The sequence below is a fragment of the Scyliorhinus torazame genome, chromosome 13 (assembly GCF_047496885.1).
Source record: "Scyliorhinus torazame isolate Kashiwa2021f chromosome 13, sScyTor2.1, whole genome shotgun sequence".
Classification (NCBI taxonomy): Eukaryota; Metazoa; Chordata; class Chondrichthyes; order Carcharhiniformes; family Scyliorhinidae; genus Scyliorhinus; species Scyliorhinus torazame.
This window is the reverse complement of record NC_092719.1, coordinates 120,216,163-120,239,830: the sequence shown is the minus strand read 5'-3', so window position 1 is coordinate 120,239,830 and position 23,668 is coordinate 120,216,163. Positions and strand designations below refer to the sequence as shown.

At 49.4% G+C, this 23,668-nt stretch overlaps 1 protein-coding gene across 5 annotated transcripts in view; it reads left to right on the top strand.

Moving 5' to 3' along the window:
- The window catches only part of tatdn2 (TatD DNase domain containing 2), a 53,796-nt gene extending 44,894 nt beyond the window's left edge, over positions 1-8,902 (top strand). For 2 of the 5 annotated variants that reach the window (XM_072472114.1, XM_072472113.1), the window contains exons 6-7: positions 6,773-6,956; positions 8,442-8,902. In XM_072472114.1, coding sequence (XP_072328215.1) covers positions 6,773-6,956; positions 8,442-8,582 — 325 coding nt within the window. In that variant the 3' untranslated portion in view covers positions 8,583-8,902. Of the gene's footprint in view, positions 1-6,772; positions 6,957-8,441 lie in introns of those variants that run through there. The other 3 variants (XR_011934125.1, XR_011934127.1, XR_011934126.1) reach the window with 3 other exon arrangements.
- Positions 8,903-23,668: the final 14,766 nt, after the last annotated feature.

Here is a 23,668-nt window from a genome sequence, read left to right as displayed (position 1 = left end):
CAAGATTTTTTGGCCAAACATAACCATACGTAGTGTTTCTTTTAAACAACAATAAAGCAATATAAATAACAGTGGCCAGTTTTAAACAAATAAATAAATAATATATGAACAGAAACAAAAACCAAACTAAATGGCAACTGCCTTGTCAAAGATAAATACTCTCCAAAGATACAATCCAACAGTCCAATATACATTACCTAAAACAAGTGCCTATACATATACAATAACATCCCTGAGAGTCCGTCCAATTCCTTCCCCCCCCCCCCCCCCCCCCCCCGGGTTGCTGCTGTTGTCTTCTTCTTTTCCATTCCCTCTGTCTTTCTGTGAGGTAGTCGACGAACGGTTGCCACCGCCTGGTGAACCCTTGAGCCGAACCCCTTAGTACGAACTTAATCCGTTCTAACTTTATAAACCCTGCCATGTCGTTTAACCAGGTCTCCACACCCGGGGGTTTGGCTTCCTTCCACGTTAACAATATCCTGCGCCGGGCTACTAGGGACGCAAAGGCCAAAACATCAGCCTCTCTCGCCTCCTGCACTCCCGGCTCTTCTGCAACCCCAAATATAGCCAACCCCCAGCTTGGTTCGACCTGGACCCCCACCACCTTCGAAAGCACCTTTGCCACCCCCACCCAAAACCCCTGTAGTGCCGGGCAAGACCAGAACATGTGGGTGTGATTCGCTGGGCTTCTCGAGCATCTCGCACATCTATCCTCTACCCCAAAAAATGTACTGAGCCGTGCTCCAGTCATATGCGCCCTGTGTAACACCTTAAATTGTATCAGGCTTAGCCTGGCACACGAGGACGATGAGTTTACCCTACGTAGGGCATCAGCCCACAGCCCCTCCTCAATCTCCTCCCCCAGCTCTTCTTCCCATTTCCCTTTCAGCTCATCTACCATGATCTCCCCCTCGTCCCTCATTTCCCTATATATGTCCGACACCTTACCATCCCCCACCCATGTCTTTGAGATCACTCTATCCTGCACCTCCTGCGTCGGGAGCTGCGGGAATTCCCTCACCTGTTGCCTCGCAAAAGCCCTCAGTTGCATATACCGAAATGTATTCCCTTGGGGCAACCCATATTTTTCCGTCAGCGCTCCCAGACTCGCAAAGGTCCCATCTACGAACAGATCTCCCAATTGTGCTATCCCTGCTCTTTGCCATGCTCCAAATTCCCCATCCATTCTCCCCGGAACAAACCTATGGTTATTTCTTTTCGGGGACCGCACCGAGGCTCCCGTCTTTCCCCTATGCCGTCTCCACTGCCCCCCAAATTTTCAATGTAGCCACCACCACCGGGCTTGTGGTGTATTTCTTCGGTGGAACGGCAACGGTGCCGTCACCATAGCTTGTAGGCTAGTCCCACTGCAGGACGCCCTCTCCAATCTCTTCCACGCCGCTCCCTCCTCTTCTCCCATCCACTTACACACCATTGAAATATTGGCGGCCCAGTAGTACTCACTTAGGCTCGGTAGTGCCAGCCCCCCCTGTCCCTACTACGCTGCAAAAATCCCCCCCTCACTCTCGGGGTCTTCCCGGCCCACACAAAACTCATAATACTCTTCTCGATTCTTTTGAAAAAAGCCTTCGTGACCACCACCGGGAGGCACTGAAACACAAAAAGGAATCTCGGGAGGACCACCATTTTAACCGCCTGCACCCTCCCTGCCAGTGACAGGGACACCATGTCCCATCTCTTAAAGTCCTCCTCCATCTGTTCCACCAACCGCGTTAAATTAAGCCGATGTAATGTACCCCAATTCTTGGCTATCTGGATCCCAAGTACCGAAAGTCCCTTGTTACCTTCCTCAACGTAAATCCTCTATTTCTCTGCTCTGCTCCCCTGGATGCACCACAAACAACTCACTTTTCCCCATGTTCAATTTATACCCTGAAAAATCCCCAAACTCCCCAAGTATCCGCATTATCTCTGGCATCCCCTCCGCCGGGTCCGCCACATATAGCAACAAATCATCCGCATACAGAGATACCCGGTGTTCTTCTCCTCCCCTGAGTACTCCCCTCCACTTCCTGGAACCCCTCAATGCTATGGCCAGGGGCTCAATCGTCAGTGCAAACAATAACGGGGACAGAGGACATCCCTGCCTCGTCCCTCTATGGAGCCGAAAATAATCAGACCCCCGTCCATTCGTGACCACGCTCACTATCGGGGCCCTATACAACAACTGTACCCATCTGATATACCCATCTCCAAAGCCAAATCTCCTCAGCACCTCCCACAAATAATTCCACTCCACTCTATCAAATGCTTTCTCGGCATCCATCGCCACCACTATCTCCGCTTCCCCCTCTGGTGGGGGCATCATCATTACCCCTAGCAGCCTCCGTATATTTGTATTCAACTGTCTCCCCTTCACAAACCCAGTTTGGTCCTCATGAACCACCCCCGGGACACAATCCTCTATCCTCGTTGCCATTACCTTGGCCAGAATCGTGGCGTCCACATTCAGGAGGGAAATAGGCCTATAGGACCCACATTGCAGCGGGTCTTTTTCCTTCTTTAGGAGGAGCGATATCGTTGCCTCTGACATAGTCGGGGGCAGCTGCCCCCTTTCCCTCGCCTCATTAAAGGTTCTCATCAGTAGCGGGGCCAGCAAGTCCATTTATTTCCTATAGAATTCAACTGGGAATCCGTCTGGTCCCGGGGCCTTCCCCGCCTGCATGCTCCCAATCCCTTTCACTACTTCCTCCGTCTCAATCTGTGCTCCCAGTCCCGCCCTCTCCTGCTCCTCCACCTTAGGAAATTCCAGCTGATCCAGAAAGCACATCATTCTCTCCTTCCCATCCGGGGGCTGAGCTTCATATAATCTTTCATAAAATGCCTTGAACACTCCATTCACTCTCTCTGCTCCCTGCTCCATCTCTCCCTCCTCATCTCTCACCCCCCCTATCTCCCTCGCTGCTCCCCTTTTCCTCAGTTGGTGGGCCAGCAACCTGCTCCCCATATTCGTACTGTACACCCTGTGCCTTCCTCCATTGTGCCTCTGCATTACCCGTAGTCAACAAGTCAAATTCTACATGTAGCCTTTGCCTTTCCCTGTACAGTCCCTCCTCCGGTGCCTCCGCATATTGTCTGTCCACCCTCTCAAGTTCTTTCAACAACCGCTCCCTTTCCCTACCCTCCTGCTTTCCTTTATGTGCCCTAATAGATATCAGCTCCCCTCTAACCACTGCCTTCAGCACCTCCCAGACCACTCCCACCTGAACCTCCCCATTATCATTGAGTTCCAAGTACCTTTCAATACACCCCCCCACCCTTAAACACACCCCCTCATCTGCCAATAATCCCATGTCCATTCTCCAGGGTGGACGCTGTTCTTTTTCCTCCCCTATCTCCAGGTCCACCCAATGTGGAGCGTGATCCGAAATAGCTATAGCCGTGTACTCCGTTCCCGTCACCTTCGGGATCAGTGCCCTTCCCAAAACAAAAAAGTCTATCCATGAATACACTTTGTGGACATAGGAGAAAAACGAAAACTCCTTACTCCTAGGTCTACTAAATCTCCAGGGGTCTACTCCTCCCATCTGCTCCATAAAGTCCTTAAGCACCCTAGCTGCAGCCGGCCTCCTTCCGGTCCTGGACCTCGATCTGTCCAGCCCTGGGTCCAGCACCGTATTAAAATCTCCACCCATTACCAACTTCCCCACCTCTAGGTCCGGGATTCGTCCTAGCATACGCCTCATAAAGTTGGCATCATCCCAGTTCGGGGCATATACGTTCACTAAGACCACCGCCTCCCCTTGCAATTTGCCACTCACCATCACATATCTGCCCCCACTATCCGCCACTATGGTCTTTGCCTCAAACATTACCCGCTTCCCCACTAGTATAGCCACCCCCCTGTTTTTTGCGTCTAGCCCTGAATGAAACACCTGCCCCACCCATCCTTTGCGTAGTCTGACCTGGTCTATCAGTTTCAGATGCGTCTCCTGCAGCATAACCACATCTGCCTTAAGTTTCTTTAGGTGTGCGAGTACCCGTGCCCTCTTTATCGGCCTGTTCAGCCCTCTCACATTCCACGTGATCAGCCGGGTTGGGGGGCTCTTTACCCCCCCCCCCCCCGTCGACTAGCCATCTCCTTTTTCAATCCAGCTCCTCACCCGGTTCCCACGTAGCCGTATCTCCCCCCAACGGCGCCCTCCCACCCCGACCACCCCACCCCATACCAGCTCCCCCTTCTCCTCAGCAGCAGCAACCCAGTTAACCCCCCCCCCCGCTAGATCCCTCACTAGCGTAATTGCACCCCCCATGTTGCTCCCAGAAGTCAGCAAACTCTGGCCGACCTCAGCTTCCCCCCGTGACCTCGGCTCTCACTGTGCGAGGCCCCCTGCTTCCTGCTTCCCTGTTCCCGCCATGATTACCATAGCGCGGGAACAAAGCCCGCGCTTCCCATTTGGCCCCGCCCCCAATGGCCGGCGCCCCCCAGCTCCTCATCCTCCCTCCCCCCCCTCCCCCACGACATGGGGAAGAGAGAAAAGTTACAGGGTCGCAGGATTAACAACTTGGGAAATCATCTCTTCCCCCTTTTCTCCCTCTTCACCCCACATATTCGCCCCACCACTTTGTCCCAAACGTTCTTTTTCTAGCCCGCTTATTCCAGTTTCTCCTCGACAATAAATGTCCACGCCTCTTCTGCCGTTTCAAAGTAGTGGTGTTTCCCTTGATGTGTGACCCACAGTCTTGCCGGCTGCAGCATTCCAAATTTAACCTTCCTTTTGTGCAGCACCGCCTTGGCCCGATTAAAGCTTGCCCTCTTTCTAGCCACCTCCGCACTCCAATCTTGATATACGCGGATCACCGCGTTCTCTCACCTACTGCTCCGAGTTTTCTTTGCCCATCTGAGGACCATCTCTCTGTCCTTATATCGGAGAAATCTCACCACTATGGCTCGAGGAATTTCTCCAGCCCTCGGTCTTCGCGCCATAACTCGATAGGCTGCCTCCACCTCCAACGGGCCCGTCGGGGCCTCCGATCCCATTAATGAGTGCAGCATCGTGCTCACATATGCCCCGACGTCCGCCCCTTCTGCACCTTCGGGAAGACCAAGAATCCTTAAATTCTTCCTCCTCGCATTATTCTCCAGCACCTCCAGCCTTTCCACACACCTTTTGTGTTGTGCCTCGTGCATCTCTGTCTTCACCACCAGGCCCTGTATGTCGTCCTCATTCTCAGCAGCCTTTGCCTTCACGACCCGAAGCTCCTGTTCCTGGGTCTTTTGCTCCTCCTTTAGCCCTTCAATCGCCTGTAATATCGGGGCCAACAGCTCCTTCTTCATCTCCTTTTTAAGTTCTTCCACGCAACGCCGCAGGAACTCATATAATCAGGGCCCCATATTACACTGCCTCCTTCCGACGCCATCTTGCTTTGTGCCTGCCTTCCTGGCCGCTGCTCTAGAGGATCCACCGCAATCCGGCCACTTTCCTCTCCTTTTTCCATCCGTGTCCAGGGGGGATTCCCTTCTGGTTTACCGCACAGTGTTTTTAGCCGTTAAAATTGCCGTTGGAGCTCCTATCAAGAGCCCAAAAGTCCTTTCCACCGGGAGCTGCCGAAACGTGCGACTTAGCTGGTCATCGCCGCACCCGGAGGTCCATGTAACACCTTTTCAAGGAGGTTTTCATTCTTCGGTTCGGTCTGACATTACCAGTAAATTGTGATTTTTTTTTTATTTATTTTTTTTATTATTTTTTTTTTATTTTAAATTTTGGTCCAGTCGTCCTGTATGAACTTATCCCATACATTTTTGTTTTTTTATAAATTTAGAGTACCCAATTATTATTATTTTTTCCAATTAAGGGGCAATTTAACGTGGCCAATCCACCTAACCTGCACATCTCAGGGTTGTGGGGGTGAAATCCATGCAGACACAGGGAGAATGTGCAAACTCCACACGGACAGTGACCCAGGGCCGGGATTCGAACCCGGATCCTCAGCGCCGCAGGCAGCAATGCTAACCACTGTGCCACATGCCGCCCTGCCACGTGCCGCCCTTCTACCCCACACTCATGATGGCTGCTGTATCATGACTAGACACTCACTTCTCCCCTGTAACTTTGGGAGAGGCAGACCGAATATAGCTCAATAAATGGAAAAGATATTCTGGAAAACCCCCCCCTGTCCCCGAAGGTTAGCAAAGCAAGTCCAGAGAATAACATGGATCTGCATCACATTAGCGGGATGCACGTTAATTTTGTGCTATTCTCCAGCGGATTTCTGATCCTTCATGGCAGACACCAGCAGGACATCGTCTCCAGTGTAAAACCAGTTTTCGGATTCCTTCAGAACTTTCTCTTCTCTCTCCCCCCCCCCCCCCCCCCCCCCCCCCCCCCCCACACCCTCCACCTGCCATTGAACCCACCTTTGAGGGAATGGGAAAATTCCACCCTCAGTTTCTCTCTCTACAGATGCTGACGCCTCTGAGTATTTCCAGCATTTTTGTTTGTTTTTATTCCAGGAGCCATACGCCAGGTCCTGGATCAGGTGGCTATAGCTAGCACCATAAAAGATGAACTGATATTACAATAAAGCACATTTTATCTTGTAAAGTCATAGTGAGCTAGACGAAAACAATTATTTTTATTTTTCTCTTCCACTAGCTGGTGAACAAGTTACCTACCTGTTCCAAGGTGTCTGTGTTGCTGGTTTCTAGAAGTTACCAAGAATGAACTGGCTGACTTCCTGTCATTAATTATTTTTTTGATCGAGAACATGGCATGGTTTGAATTTTGGGTTTTGATCTTTCATTCTGCAGGCATTGCTTTACAGGCCATTATGATGTTATTGAACCATTTCTACAGGAATTTCCAAATTTGTCAGTTGGATTCACAGCCCTATTAACCTACCCAACTGCTGCTGTGACCAAGGAAGCAGTAAGAAGAATCCCAATAGAGAAGATTGTCGTAGAAACTGATGCACCATATTTCTTACCTAGAGGGGTCAGTTGATATCTGTTTCTTTTGTCTACTCGCATACTGATGTGGTAATAGATGTAAGCAACTGGCGAGTCATACAGCCATTAGCACTCTGAAATCTAAAAAAGATTGTAAAACACGCACAATGCAGAAAAAATTGCATGCTTTGCTTGCAATACAGTATTTCCTGAATGTTACAACATGAGCTACAGCTGTGAAAATAGTTGAAGCTAGCCTTCTAAATTTGCAAGATGATGGGATTAAACCTCTGAAGGACGTTTCAACTATGCAAATTAAGATTTTAAATGTTAAGATGGTGATATGGGTGACAAACCTAACATCTTCAGATTTGTTTCTAGCTATCAGTTTAAAATAATCAGAGTAAATGATGTAACACATTTGCCTTTCTGGCTAAAATAGCATAAAAATGAAAATTGCTTCATAATTCCCTTTTCAATCCAACATTTTTGGTGCCAGGAAGTATTTCACCTCCACATAAATCTGACAGACTATGTACAGCTGAGGTAAGATTTAGGATAAAATCACCTTCCCTTGCCCTGAACAACATTTTTTGTCTTAGCTGCAAGGTTTTTCATGTGAAACCAGGATGACATTTCCATACCAGTCATTCTTTAGCTCTCTCCAAATGAGATTCCAATATTAAAAGACAGTGCCACTATGTAGGTGGTGGCTGTATGACACCCACTTGAGGCCTTGTCTTGTCGCTGGATATCAGGCCACAGGTGAGTGATGACAGGAATGGGGGTACACTGGGTGGGTTACAGGGGTGAATGGCAGAAAGGGCAGGAGGTGACTTTCAGTTGGAATCTCCTTCTCAATGCTGGGTCCCTCGATCAGATACTGAGTGCCTTTGAATGAGAGCACCTCCACCCCGCTGCCCCCCACCACCACCACCATGGCCCAGCCCCATGGAGGCGCACACAGGTTTGCTTTCCGTGCTTCACATGGAAAGTGCCTCCTCTCGCTGCTGGGTTAAAGAGACAAGATGAGGCCCTTAAATGGACATTAATTGCCCTCCTTTGGCAGTAGGATGAGAAAGCTGTCCATAAACCTTGTTGCCATGGACTTGGGAGGCGAAAGAGAATTTAGCCGAGGTATTCCTGGTCCTAATTCAGTTTAGCACCAATCTGTGCACTCATGAATATATTTTGCGCTCAGTTGATTACTTGGCCATTTGTGCCAAACGATCGAACCCCAGTGAATACTACGTGATTCCCCACATAAGAAGATGGGTAAACAGTAACCCCAAGTTACTCCTGTAATCTACTCGAGTAAGATTTCTAGAAACCATCTAAATGTCTGGAGCCAGGTAATGATGCTAGATCCTGGAAGATGGGGAGGCAGAATTTGTTTTATGTCACAAAATTGGAACTGTTTTAGAACTTTAAACTAATGTGAGATTGTTGTGTCCAGTTCAGCTTTGTAGTACTGAAAGTGGGTTGTTTTTAGGTTTTTAAAAAAAACAAACAGTTTATTTGTATTTTTCAGATCTCCAAGAGGGTCTGTTGCTATTCCCACCCAGGACTTGCCTTATACACTGTGATGGAAATTGCCAGACAGAAAGCTATGGAACTTTCTACAGTTCTTTCTATACTGAGAAAAAATACCCACGCTATATATCAAATATAAAAAATCAATCAGATGTAATCCCAGTTAATTGTCTTTTAAACTGTATGGGTCATATAAGATAATTGGATACTTGATGAATAAAAATGTCAGCTCAATATGATTTTCCAAGTTATGTTTAGCCTGACTAACTTGGGTTACATTTTTTTTTAGTTGAACACTGCATGTTTCTTGTCAGTTTTGAATACTGAAAAATGTTTAATGCAATGGTTTACTAAATTTACAAGATGATGAAGTTAAGATTTTAAATGTTAAGATGTTGATATGGGTGACAAACCTAACATCTTGAGATTTGTTTCTAGCTATCAGTTTATCATACTTTATTATTGGTTTGTGATTAAAATTAAAAGTTACAACAATTAATTCTTAAACTGCAGCCGTGTCTGTTTGTATTGAAGAATCCGGTATGAAGAGATATGACTGGGCTCCAGTCTGCCATGCCACAGAGCTGTGGACAATGACCATTACTGCAATGTGGATGTCTGATGAGAACTGGTCCAAGCTAGTCTCTAATGGGCTCGCCATGATCAAATATAGAATTGAGGAATCGCAAAGGTAAAAAGACCCTGATGGGAGTTATGTACAGGCCCCCTAGCAGTCGTCAGGATGTGGGGCAGAAAATTAGGAGATAGAAAAGGCATGTAAAAAAGGCGATATTACAATAATCATGGAGGACTTCAATATGCAGGTGGACTAAGAAAATCAGGTTGGTAGTTGATCCCAAGAAATGGAATTTGTGGAATGTCTAAAAGATGTTTTTTTGCAGCAGCTTGTGGCAGCCTACTAGGGAACAGGAACAGGATTTGGTGATGTGTAATGAGGCAGACTTGATTAGGGAACTTAAGGTGAAGTAACCCTTGGGGAGCAGTGACCATAATATGATAGAATTTTCCCTGATGTTTGAGAGGGAGAAGCTGCAATCAGATATAAGGTATTACAATTAAATAAGGGTAACTACAAAGACATGAGGGAAGAGCTGGCCAGAGTTGATTGGAGAAGATGGTGGAACAGCAATGGCAGGAGTTTTTCGGGGTTATTAGGGAGACACAACAGAAATTCATCCCAAGGAGGAGGAAATGTGCCAAGGGGAGGACAAGGCATCCACGGCTGACGAGGGATGCCAATGACAGCATAAAGGCTAAAGAAAAAGAATACAAAGTGGCTAGAATTAGTGGGAAACCAGAGGATTGGGAAGCCTTTAAAAGCGAGCAGAGGACAACTAAAAAAGCAATAAGGGGGAAGAAGATGAAGTACGAGTGCAAGCTAGCTAGTAATATAAAAGAAGATAGGAAGAGATTTTTTCAATATATAAAAGGTAAGAGAGAGGCAAAAATAGACATTGGACCACTGGAAAATGTGGCTGGAGAAGTAATAATAGGAAACAAAGAAATGGCAGATGAACTGAATAGTTACTTTGCATCAGTCTTCACGGTGGAAGACACCAGTGGGATGCCAGAGCTCCAGGAGAACCAGGGAGCAGAGGTGAGTGCAGTGACCATTACAAAGGAGAAGGTTCTGGGGAAACTGAAAGGTCGGAAGTTGGATAAGTCACCTGGACCGGATGGACTACACCCCAGGGTCCTAAAAGAGACAGCTGAGGAAATTGTGGAGGCATTAATGATCTTTCAGGAATCACTGGAGGCAGGAAGGGTCCCAGAGGACTGGAAGGTGGCTAATGTAACACCACTGTTTAAGAAGGGAGGGAGGCAGAAGACTGGAAATTATAGGCCGGTTAGCCTGACTTTGGTCATTGGTAAGAGTTTAGAGTCTGTTATTAAAGATGAGATCACAAAGCACTTGGAAGTGCATGGTAAAATAGGACTGAGTCAGCACGGCTTTGTCAAAGGGAGGTTGTGTCTGACAAATCTGTTAGAGTTCTAACAGATTTGTCAGACACAAGGAGGTAACAAGCAAGTTAGACAAAGGAGAATCAGTGGACGTGATTTATTTAGATTTCCAGAAGGCCCTTGACAAGGTGCCACATAGGAGACTGTTCAATAAGTTAAGAGCCCATGGTGTTAAGGGTAAGATCCTGGCATGGATAGAGGATTGGCTGACTGGCAGAAAACAAAGAGTGGGGATAAAGGGGTCTTTTTCAGGATGGCAGCTGGTGACTACTGGAATGCCTCTGGGATCTATGCTGGGACCACAACTCTGCAATATACATTAATGACCTGGAAGAAGGTACTGAAGGCACTTGCTAAGTTTGCAGATGATTCAAAGATCTGTAGAGAGACAGGTAGTATTGAGGAAGCAAGGGGGCTGCAGAAGGAACAAAGAACAAAGAAAAGTACAGCACAGGAACAGGCCCGTCGGCCCTCCAAGCCTGCGCCGACCATGCTGCCCGTCTAAATTAAAACCTTCTACACTTCCTGGGGCCGTAGCCCTCTATTCCTATCCTATTCATGTATTTGTCAAGATGCCCCTTAAATGTCACTATCATCCCTGCTTCCACTACCTCCTCTGGCAGCGAGTTCTAGGCACCCACTAACTACCCTCTTTGTGTAAAAAAAAAAAAAACCTGCCTCGTACATCTCTAAATCTTGCTCCTCGCACCTTAAACCTATGCCCCCGAGTAATTGACCCCTCTACCCTGGGAAAAAGCTTCTGACTATCCACTCTGTCTATGCCCCTCATAATTTTGTAGACCTCTAACAGGTCACCCCTCAACCTCTGTCGTTCCACTGAGAACAAACCAAGTTTATTCAACCGCTCCTCATAGCTAATGCCCTCCATACCAGGCAATATCCTGGTAAATCTCTTCTGCACCCTCTCTAAAGCCTCCACGTCCTTCAGGTAGTGTGGCGACCAGAATTGAACACTATACTCCCAAGTGTGGCCTAACTAAGGTCCTATACAGCTGCAACATAGAACATTACAGCGCAGTACAGGCCCTTCGGCCCTCGATGTTGCGCCGACCTGTGAAACCACTCTAAAGCCCATCTACACTATTCCCTTATCGTCCATGTGTCTATCCAATGACCATTTGAATGCCCTTAGTGCTTGCGAGTACACTACTGTTGCAGGCAGGGCATTCCACGCCCTTACTACTCTCTGAGTAAAGAGACAGTTAGATTTAGAAATAATTCAAAATTAGGGGGAATCATAGAAAATACAAAGAAGCCCAAGCTTGTTGGGCACGCATCTGTGTTAATGCAGTCTTTTATTCCCCCAATTAAGGTGTAATTTAGCATGGCCAAGCCACCCACCCTGCACATCTTTGAGTTGTGGGGGTGAGACCCACGCAGACACGGGAAGAATGGACAAACTCCACGCGGACAGTGACCTGGGGCCGGGATCGAACCCAGGTCCTCAGTGCCATGAGGCAGTAGTGCTAACCACTACGTCACCGTGTTGCCCTTATTAATGCGTAGTCAATGGGCGGGATTCTCCAATAGTGGGGCTATGTCCCCACGCCTGTGTCAAAAAGCGGGCGTTTCACTGACTTGCCAATTCTTATATTCAATGCCTCTGTCAATCAAGGCAAGCATGCTGTATGCCTTCTTGACTGCCTTCTCCACCTGTGTTGCCCCTTTCAGTGACCTGTGAACCTATACACCTAGATCTCTCTGACTTTCAATACTCTTGAGGGTTCTACCTTTCACTGTATATTCCCTACATGCATTAGACCTTCCAAAATGCATTACCTCACATTTCTCCGGATTAAACTCTATCTACCATGTCTCTGCCCAGGTCTCCAAGCGATCTAAATCCTGCTGTATCCTCTGACAGTCCTTATCGCTATCCGCAATTCCACCAACCTTTGTGTCGTCTGCAAACTTACTAATCAGACCAGTTACGTTTTCCTCCAAATCATTTATATAATATTACAAACAGCAAAGGTCCCAGCACTGATCCCTGCGGAACACCACTAGTCGCAGCCCTCCAATTAGAAAAGCACCCTTCCATTGCTACTCTCTGCCTTCTATGACCTAGCCAGTTCTATATCCATTTTGCCAGCTCACTCCTGATCCCGTGTGACTTCACCTTTATAGTCTACCATGAGGGACCTTGTCAAAGGCCTTACTGAAGTCCATATAGACAACATCTATTGCCCTACCTGCATCAATCATCTTTGTGACCTCTTCGGAAAAACTCTTATCAAGTTAGTGAGACACGACCTCCCCTTCACAAAACCATGCTGCCTCTCGCTAATACGTCCATTTGCTTCCAAATGGGAGTAGATCCTGTCATGAAGAATTCTCTCCAGTAATTTCCCTACCACTGAAGTAAGGCTCACCGGCCTGTAGTTCCCTGGATTATCCTTGCTACCCTTCTTAAACAAAGGAACAACATTGGTTATTCTCCAGTCCCCCGGGACATCACCTGAAGACAGTGAGGATCCAAGGATTTCTGTCAAGGCCTCAGCAATTTCCTCTCTAGCCTCCTTCAGTATTCTGGGGTAGATCCCATCAGGCCCTGGGGACTTATCTACCTTTAATATTTTTCAAGACGCCCAACACCTCGTCTTTTTGGATCTCAATGTGACCCAGGATATCTACACACCCTTCTCCAGACTCAACATCTACCAATTCCTTCTCTTTGGTGAATACTGATGCAAAGTATTCATTTAGTACCTCGCCCATTTCCTCTGGCTCCACACATAGATTCCTTTGCCTATCCTTCAGTGGGCCTTTCCCTGGCTACCCGCTTGCTTTTTATGTACGTGTAGAAAGCCTTGGGATTCTCCTTAACCCTATTTGACAATGACTTTTCATAACCCCTTCTAGCCCTCCTGACTCCTTGCTTAAGTTCCTTCCTACTTTTCTTATCTTCCACACAGGCTTCGTCTGTTCCCAGCCTTCTAGCCCTGACAAATGCCTCCTTTTTATTTTTGACGAAGCCTACAATATCTGTCGTTATCCTGAAATTTGTCGTATTTGTCCTTCTTCCGCACAGGAACATGCCGGTCCTGAATTCCTTTCAACTGACATTTGAAAGCCTCCCACATGTCAGATGTCGATTTACCCTCAAACATCTGCCCCCAATCTAGGTTCTTCAGTTCCTGCCTAATATTGTTATAATTAGCCTTCCCCTAATTTAGCACATTCACCTGAGGATCATTCTTATCCTTGTCCACCAACACTTTAAAACTTACTGAGTTGTGGTCACTGTTCCCAAAATGCTCCCCTACTTAAATTTCTACCACCTGGCCGGGCTCATTCCCCAATACCAGGTCCAGTACAGCCCCTCCCCTAGTTGGACTATCTACATATTGTTTTAAGAAGCCCTCCTGGATGCTCCTTACAAACTCTACCCCGTCTAAGCCCCTAGCACTAAGTGAGTCCCAGTCAATATTGGGGAAGTTGAAGTCTCACATCACAACAACCCTGTTGTTTTTACTTGTTTCCAAAATCTGTCTACCAATCTGCTCCTCTATCTCCCGCTGGCTGTTGGGAGGCCTGTAGTAAACCCCCAACATTGTGACTGCACCCTTCTTGTTCCTGATCTCTACCCATATAGCCTCGCTGCCCTCTGAGCTGTCCTCCTGTAGTACAGCTGTGATATTCTCCCTAACCAGTAGCGCAACTCCGCCACTCCTTTTACATCCCCCTCTATCCCACCTGAAACATCTAAATCCTGGAACGTTTAGCTGCCAATCCTGTCCTTCCCTCAACCAGGTCTCTGTAATGGCAACAACATCATAGTTCCAAGTACTAATCCAAGCTCTTAAGTTCATCCGCCTTACCTGTAATACTACTTGCATTAGGACTTCCGGTTGCGGCTATGCCTAGGTAGGTCGCACGTTCGGCAGCTCCCGCTGGGAACGGACTTTTGGGCTCTTCAGAGGGGCCCTAACGGCAGTTGTTCAAAGGCTTCCAGTGTGGGAAGGTGACAGCAAGGTCCCCCTGACATTATATGGATTGGACCAGGAGTGGAGCGGCTATAAAAGTGATCCGGGTGCAGCAAAAACAGCGAGGGAGGAAAAGCAAGATGGCGGCAGGTGGGGACCAAGCAGCGTGGGCGCAGGATTTAAACGCTGCTTTGAGGGGCTGAAGACAGAAATGCTGGCACCAATGAAGGCGGCGATTGAGAAGCTTGTGGAGACCCAGAACGCCTATGGGGTGGCGATCCGGGACGTGCGGCAAAAATCTTCGGAGAACGAGGACGAGATCTTGGGCCTGGCGGTGAAGATGGAGGCGCACGAGGCACTGCACAAGAGTTGGGCGGAAAAATTCGAGGACCTGGAGAATAGGTCGAAGAGGAAGAATCTTCGGATTCTGGGTCGCCCTGAAGGAGTGGAGGGGCCCGATGCCGGGGCATATATGAGCACGATGCTCAATTTGCTGATGGGCGCGGGAGCTTTCCCGAGGCCCCTGGAGCTGGATGGGACTCATCGGGTCCTGGTAAGGAGACCCAAAGCCAACGAGCCGCTGTAGTGGTGAGGTTCCACCGCTTTATGGACAGAGAGTGTGTCCTGAGATGGGCCAAAAAAGAGCGGAGCAGCAGGTGGGAGAACACGGAGATCTGAATTTATCAGGACTGGAGTGCGGAGGTGGTTAAGAAGAGGGCTGGTTTCAACCGGGCTAAGGCGGTGCTCCATCGGAAGGAGGTGAAGTTCGGGATGCAGCAGCCAGCACAATTGTGGGTCACGTTCCAAGATCGGCACCACTATTTTGAAACGCCTGATGAGGCATGGAACTTTATACAGACTGAAAAGTTGGACTCAAATTGAGGGTTTGTCGTGGAGGCATGTTTACTGTGTTTACTGCGTTTGGGGAATGTTCTTTTTGTTTGAGTGCTGGGCGAGGATGGGTGAATGGATTTGATGTGGGGGCTGTGGGAGAATGTGGGCGTCGGTGTTGGAGGGGCAGGGCCCCACGGAGGAAGAGGAGGGGTGGAGGCCCGGGGATGGGGAGTTGGGGTAAGGCCGCAAAAAGGAGCTGCGCCAGAGGGGGCGGGGCCGGCTCAGGAAAGCGCGGGATTTTTCCCGTGTAGGGAAGGATGGGGCGGGGCCGGGGGGGGAAGGGTGGTGCTGGAGAGGAGTGCACACTGACTGCCAAGGGGTGGGGGGACTCTCACACTGGAGGGTCGATGGAATGGTGGGAGAGGCCGGGGTCAGCAGGAGTCAGCTGACTTACGGGAGTGTCATGGGGGGAGCAAAATGGCTCGATGAGGATCTGGAGCGGGGGGGGAAGGGGGGAATCTGGGTTGCTGATGCACTGGCCAAAAAGAAGCTGGAAGTAGGGGAGGTAGTCGGGGCGGGGGTACGCCGCCTGGGGGACTGGAGGGTGCGGGAGACGCGGGCACGTGGCTGGCCTAGAAAAGGAGATGGCTAGTCGGCAGGGGGGGGGGGACTAGCCCCCCGATCCGGCTGATAACTTGGAATGTGAGGGACTTGAACGGGCCGGGTGTTCGCGCACTTAAAGGGACTGAAGGCAGACGTGGTTATGCTCCAGGAGACACATCTGAAGGTGGCAGATCAGGTTAGGCTGAGAAAGGGATGGGTATGGCAGGTCTTTCATTCAGGGCTGGCTGTGAAGAACAGAGGGGTTGCAATACTGGTGGGGAAGCGGATGCCGTTCGAGGCACTGAATATTGTAGTGGATAATGGAGGTCAATATCTGATGGTGAGTGGTAGGTTGCAGGGGGTGCGAGTGGTACTGGTGAACGTATATGCCCCAAATTGTGATGATGCCGGATTTATGAAACGCATGCTGGGTCGGATTCTGGATCTGGAGGTAGGAAGCTTGATAATGGGGGGGGAGACTTCAACACGGTGCTGGACCCGGCACTGGGCCGTTCTAGGTCCAGGACGGGTAAGAGGCCGGCTGCGGCCAAGGTGCTCAGGGGGTTTATGGACCAGATGGGGGGAGTGGATCCATGGAGGTTTGCCAGGCCGCTGGCCAGGGAATTTTCCTTCTTTTCCCACGTCCATAGAGCCTACTCCCGGATAGATTTTTTCATTTTGAGCAGGGCGCTAATCCCGACAGTGGAGGGAACGGAATATTCGGCCATAGCCATCTCGGACCACGCCCCGCATTGGGTGGAGCTGGAGTTGGGGGAGGAGAGGGACCAGCGCCCGCTGTGGCGCCTTGATGTGGGACTGTTGGCGGATGAGGGGGTGTATTGAAAGATATTTGGAGGCCAACGACAATGGGGAGGTGCAGGTGGGGGTAGTCTGGGCGTATGAATATGGGGAGAAGGCAAGTCGGATGTTGGCACATCAGCTTCGTAAGAGGGAGGCAGCGAGGGAGATTGGAGTTAAGGATAGAGGGGGGAAATACGGTGCGGAGTGCAGTGAGAATAAACGAGGTATTTAGGGACTTCTATGGGGATCTGTACAGGTCTGAGCCCCCAGCGGGGGAGGAGGGGATGCGACGATTCCTAGATCAGCTGAGGTTCCCGAGGGTGGAGGAGGAGGAGGTGGCTGGTTTGGGGGCGCCGATTGGGCTGGAGGAGCTGGTTAAAGGATTGGGGAGCATGCAGGCGGGGAAGGCCCCGGGGCCGGATGGGTTCCCGGTTGAATTCTACAGGAAATATGTGGACCTGCTGGGTCCGTTGCTAGTGAGGACTTTTAATGAGGCGAGGGAGGAGGTTGCCCCCGACAATGTCCAGGGCGCTGATTTCTTTGATCTTGAAGCGGGACAAGTATCCATTGCAATGTGGGTCGTATAGACCGACCTCGCTCCTCAATGTTGACGCTAAGTTGCTGGCAAAGGTGCTGGCTACGAGAATTGAGGACTGTGTCCCGGGGGTGATTCATGGGGACCAGACGGGATTTGTGAAGGATAGGCAGCTAAATACAAATGTGCGGAGGCTCCTCAATGTGATTATGATGCCCTCGGTGGATGGGGAAGCGGAGGTAGTGGCAGCTATGGACGCGGAGAAGGCCTTTGATCGGGTGGAGTGGGAGTATCTTTGGGAAGCGTTGCGGAGGTTTGGGTTCGGGGAGGGGTTCATCAGTTGGGTCAGGCTGCTATGTAGAGCCCCGGTGGCGAGTGTGGCTACGAACCGGCGGAGGTCGGAGTACTTTCGGCTGTACCGGGGGACGAGGCAGGGGTGCCCCTTATCCCCCTTGTTGTTTGCACTGGCAATTGAGCCACTAGCCATGGCACTGAGGGAGTCCAGGAAATGGAGGGGACTGGTCTGAGGGGGAGAGGAACACCGGGTGTCGTTGTATGCCGATGACCTGTTTTTGTATGTGGCGGATCCAGTGGAGGGGATGGCGAAGGTCATGCGGATCCTTAGGGAGTTTGGGGACTTTTCGGGGTATAAACTCAACGTAGGAAAGAGTGAGCTCTTTGTGGTGCATTCAGGGGACCAGGGAAGGGGGATAGACGAGCTACCGCTGAAGAGGGCGGAAAGGATATTTCGGTACCGAGGGATCCAAGTAGCTAGGAGTTGGGGGGCCCTGCACAAGCTCAATTTGACGCAGTTGGTGGAGCAGATGGAGGAGGATCTTAAAAGTTGGGATATGCTGCCACTCTGACTAGCGGGTAGGGTGCATTCGGTCAAAATGACGGTGCTCCCGAGGTTTCTCTTTGTGTTCCAGTGCCTTCCCATTATGATCCCCAAGGCCTTTTTCAAACGGGTAAGCAGGAGCATCATGGGATTTGTGTGGGCGAATAAGACCCCTAGGGTGAAGAGAGTGTTTCTGGAGAGTAGCAGGGGGGGGGGGGGGGGGGGCTGGCACTGCCAAATTTGTGTGGCTATTATTGGGCAGCCAATGTGGCGATGATCCGTAAGTGGGTAATGGAGGGAGAGGGGGCGGTGTGGAAGAGGCTAGAGATGGCGTCCTGTGTGGGCACGAGCCTGAGGGCGCTGGTGACGGCACCGCTGCCGCTCTCGCCGACAAGGTACACGAGGCCGGTGGTGGCGGCGACGCTAAAGATCTGGGGGCAGTGGAGGCGACACAGGGGCGAGGTGGGAGCCTCGGTTTGGTCCCCGATTTGGGAGAATCATCGGTTCGTCCCGGGAAGGATGGATGGGGGGTTTCGGAGCTGGCATCGGGCAGGGATTAGAAGAATGAGGGACCTGTTCATCGATGGGACGTTTGCGAGCCTAGGGGCGCTGGTGGAGAGGTTTGGGCTATCCCCGGGAAACGCTTTCAGGTACATGCAAGTGAGGGTGTTTGTGAGGCGGCAGGTGAGGGAATTCCCGCTGCTTCCGGCACGTGGGATTCTGGACAGGGTGATTTTGGGTGTATGGGTTGGAGAAGGCAAGGTTTCGGCAACTTACCAGGAGCTGAAGGAAGAGGAGGAGGCCTCGGTGGAGGAGTTAAAGAGCAAGTGGGAGGAGGAGCTTGGGGAGGAGATAGATGAGGGTCTGTGGGCTGATGCCTTGAGTAGGGTTAATTCTTCCTCCTCTTGCGCCAGGTTTAGCCTAATACAGTTCAAAGTTACTCACAGAGCGCACATGACAGGGGCGAGGTTGAGTAGGTTCTTTGGGGTGGAGGACAGATGTGGGAGGTGCTCAGGGAGCCCGGCAAATTACGTCCATATGTTCCGGTCGTGCCTGGCGCTGGATGGGTTTTGGAGGGGTTTTGCGAGGACTATGTCCAAGGTGGTGAACGCCCGGGTTAAGCCGAGCTGAGGATTGGCATTATTTGGGGTATTGGACGAGCCGGGAGCGCAGGAGGCGAAAGAGGCCGGTATTCTGGCCTTTGCGTCCCTGGTAGCCCGGCGGAGGATTTTGCTACTATGGAAAGATGCAAAGCCCCCTAGTGTGGAAGCTTGGATCAATAACATGGCAGGGTTCATCAAGCTGGAGAGGATAAAGTTTGCCTTGCGAGGGTTTGTGCAGGGGTTCTCCAGGCGGTGGCAACCGTTCCTAGACTATCTCGCGGAGCGTTAGGAGGAGGTCAGCAACAGCAGCCGCCCAAGGGCGGGGGGAGGAGGGGGGGTTTCTCTTGGGGTGGCGTTTGGGTGAAGATGTTTTTTTTTCCCTATTTGTGTTTTTAAATGTTATATGGGGGGTTATTGTATATGGGAGAAATTCAATGTATAATTTCTGATTGTTGTGCTCTTGTTTCTTTCTTTTTTAGGGGGGGGGGGTTTGCTGAAAATTTGTTGAAAAATTTGAATAAATATATTTTTTTAAAATACTTCTTGCATTAAAACATATGCACTTCAGGCCAATGGACCTGCTGTTTTCAGCAACATCTCCCTGTCTGCTCTTCCTCAGAGCCATATTGTCCCTATTGTAGAAGCCAGGTATTTCGAATACAACTAGTATAAGTAAAAGACAGCTGTTTAAGCATAAATATTAAGCCCCAGTTTTAAATACTCATTTAAAAATGCGAATTTCAGCACCCATAAATTCAGGTCTTCAATAGATACATGAAACAGCATAAAATTCCATCATAGATTAAAACAGCACAGTTGTAAGACAATTTGACACTGCTTGTGCTAATTGTCAAGGACAAGGGCTGAGTTCCATGGCAACGAGGTGGCAGGAGTCCAGTGCAGCTTGTAGAGCATTGAATCAGATATATATTTTATTCAATCTTTCTCGATATGAAGTCTCCATTGTTACATTAGCCAAGCTAGCTTAAAACCAGTTTATTGCTGGTAAAGATTAGCAGAATATCACATTCCATAACATGCAGACATGAAACAATTAAAAGCTAATGTTGCACATTGAAGATGGACGGCTTGCCATCAAATCAAATGTGTTTGAGTCTAACCCAAACCAATTAGGATTAGATTGGGGTGTGATTAGATGACTTAAGACAGATATGAAAGTGTATAACTGAAAAGTTTCCGCCCACCATTTTAGTCTTTTTCGGGGTGTTAGTCTGTGTCAGTGATGTAGTCTGTCAGAGTGTTAGTCTGTCTGTCTGTCTGTTAGTCAGTCTGTCCTTAATTGCTGTCTTTAATTCTCTTAGTCTGTCTTGTAAGTCTGTCCTTAATAGTCTGTCTGTCCTTAATGGTTGTCTTTAATTTTGGGGGTTCTGTCTTTGATTCTTTAAGTCTGGTTAGTCAGTCTGTTAGTCTGTTTAGTACTTTGAGTTTGAGTTTAGCTGAAGATTAGCTCTCTCTCTCTCTTCATGTTTCATTTCCAGACTTTGAACTTTTAAAAGTTACTTTCGAGTTGTCTGCCTAAGCAAGAAGATAATGTCTGTCATTCTCTGAAAGCTTCAAATTGTCTACGAATTGCCTTTTAAATGACTTTCAAATTGTAATCAAGCAACTACAAATAAAACAATTCTTTTTGGCACCTGAGAAGTTTCAACTGCAAATTTCTGCTGAGTCCCAGTAATCGCAAAGTGCTACTGGTAACCGAATAGTAGAAATAATATAAATTCCTTCAACTTTACACAGTCGAATAATACTAGGAATCCAACAACTTGGCGTCGTCCAGAAATATTACAAATCTTTCAACTTGTCGTAGTGCGCCAGGACTTTGATTCATCAACTAAGCTTCCCCCAAACTTGGCGTAGTTCAGCAGGTTAAGATCCTTCAAATTAAAGATTCCACCACCTATTCCCTAGTTCTCCCTGAATGCTTTCACATTCTGACCTATTGCTCCGGTACCCACCCCCCTGCCATACTAGTTTAAACCCTCCCGTAACTTTCTGCCTAGCTCCCTGAACTCCTGCTGCAGAACCTCATGCCCCTTCCTGCCTATGTCGTTAGTACCAATATGTACAATGACCTCTGCCTGTTTACCCTCCCCCTTCAGGATGCCCGCTACACGTTCGGAGACATCCTGGACCCTGGCACCAGGGAGGCAACATACCATCCTGGAGTCTCTTTCACGTCCACAGAAGCGCCTATCTGTGCCCTTGACTATAGAGTCTCCTATGACTACTGCTCTTCTGCGCTTTGACCCTCCCTGCTGAACATCCGAGCCAGCCGTGGTGCCACTGCTCTGGCTGCTGCTGTTTTCCCCTGATAGGCTATCCCCCTGACAGTATCCAAAGGGGTATACCTGTTCTAGAGGGGGACAACCACAGGGGATTACTGCACTGACTGTCTGCCCTTTCTGGTGGTCACCCATTTCTCTGCCTGCACCTTGGGTGTGACCACATTTATATAACTGCTATCTATGATACTTTCCGCCACCTGCATGCTCCTAAGTGCATCCAACTGCTGCTCCAACCGAACCATGCGGTCTGTGAGGAGCTCTATTTTGGGGGCACTTTCTGCAGATGAACCCATCTGGGATGCTGCAAGCCTTCCGGACCTGCCACATCTCACAGTCAGAGCACTGCACTCCTCTAATTGACATTGCGTTAATTAATTAGTAAATTAATTTTTTTTTAAATTTGTTTTTAAAAAAGTTACTGTTAACTATATGTTTCCTAGCACTAGATTTCTACTATAAATGTGAAAGCTAAATGCAGTACTCTCCAATCTCTGGCTTAGATACCCCTCTAAATTATAATTAAGTAATTATGTTTAAATAGTTTAACAGTGTTTAATTTTTAAATTTGGTGTGGATTCCCAACCAGCCAATCAGATGACAGCTTTATTGTGATGTCACTTCAGTTTTTCCCCCACACAATTTGAAAAGGTAATAAAAATAAAAATCACTTGCCTTCCCAGGATGCTCTCTGGTTCTCTCCCTGCAGATTAAAAGTTACAGGCCAGGGGACTTCCGGGTGCGGCGATGACCAGCTGAGTCGCACGTTTCGGCAGCTCCCGGTGAAACGGACTTTTGGGCTCTTGATAGGAGCCCCAACAGCAATTTTAACGGCTAAAAACACCGTGCGGTAAACCAGAAGGGAATTCCCCCTGGACACGGATGGAAAAAGGAGAGGAAAGTGGCCGGATTGCAGCGGATCCTTTGGAACAGCGGCAAGGAAGGCAAGCAAAAACCAAGATGGCGTCGGAAGGTGGCAGTTTCACATGGGGCCCTGAACAACAAGAGTTCTTGAAATGCTGCGTGGAAGAGATAAAAAAGGAAATGAAGAAAGAGCTGTTGGCCCCGATACTACAGGCAATTGAAGGGCTAAAGGAGGAACAAAAGACCCAGGAGCGGGAGCTTCGGGTCGTGAAGGCGAAGGCAGCCGAGAATGAGGACGATATACAGGGCCTGGTGGTGAAGACGGAGATACAGGAGGCACATCAGAAACGATGTGTGGAGAGGTTGGAGGCACTGGAAAACAACGCAAGGAGGAACAACCTGAGGATTCTTGGTCTTCCTGAAGGTGTGGAGGGTGCGGACGTCGGGGCATATGTGAGCACGATGCTGCACTCGTTAATGGGAGCGGAGGCCCCGGCGGGTCCGTTGGAGGTGGAGGGAGCATACCGAGTTATGGCGCGAGGACCGAGAGCAGGAGAAACTCCCAGAGCCATAGTGGTGAGATTCCTCCGTTTTAAGGATAGAGAAATGGTCCTTAGATGGGCGAAGAAAACTCGGAGCAGTAAATGGGAGAACGCGGTGATCCGCGTTTATCAAGACTGGAGTGCGGAGGGCGAGCTTTAATCGGGCCAAGGCGGTGCTTCATAAAAGGAAGATAAAATTTGGAATGCTGCAACCGGCAAGACTGTGGGTCACATATCAAGGGAGGCACCACTACTTTGAGACGGCGGATGAAGCGTGGACTTTTATTGTAGAAGAAAAACTGGAATGAGTGGATTATTAAAAAGAACGTTTGGACAAAGTGGTGGGGCGAATGGGGGGGGCGAAGAGGGGTTTTATGTTCTAATCCTGCGGTGTGGTAACTTTTCTCTCTCCCACAGGGGGTGATGGGGGGAGGTGGGGAGGGAGAGGAGATGGGGCGTTGGCCATGGGGGGCGGGGCCAAGGGAGAAGCACGGGCTTGGCTCCCGCGCTATGATAATTATGGCGGGAATAGAGAAGCAGGAAGGAGGGGGCGTCGCACGGTGCGAGCCGTGGTCACGGGGGGAAGCCGAGGTCAGCCAGAGTTTGCTGACTTCTGGGAGCAACATGGGGGGAGTAATTACGCTAGCGGGGGGTCTAGCGGGGGGGGTGGGAGGGGGGAATTACTGGGTTGCTGCTGCTGGGGAAAGGGGGGAGCGGGTACGGGAGAGGATGGGCGGGGGGGCACCGCCTGGGGGAGATACAGCTGCGTGGGAACTGGGTGAGATGCTGGAAAAAGATGATGGCTAATCGGCAAGGGGGGGGTAGTGGGAAGCCCCCCAACTCGGCTGATCACGTGGAACGTGAGAGGGCTC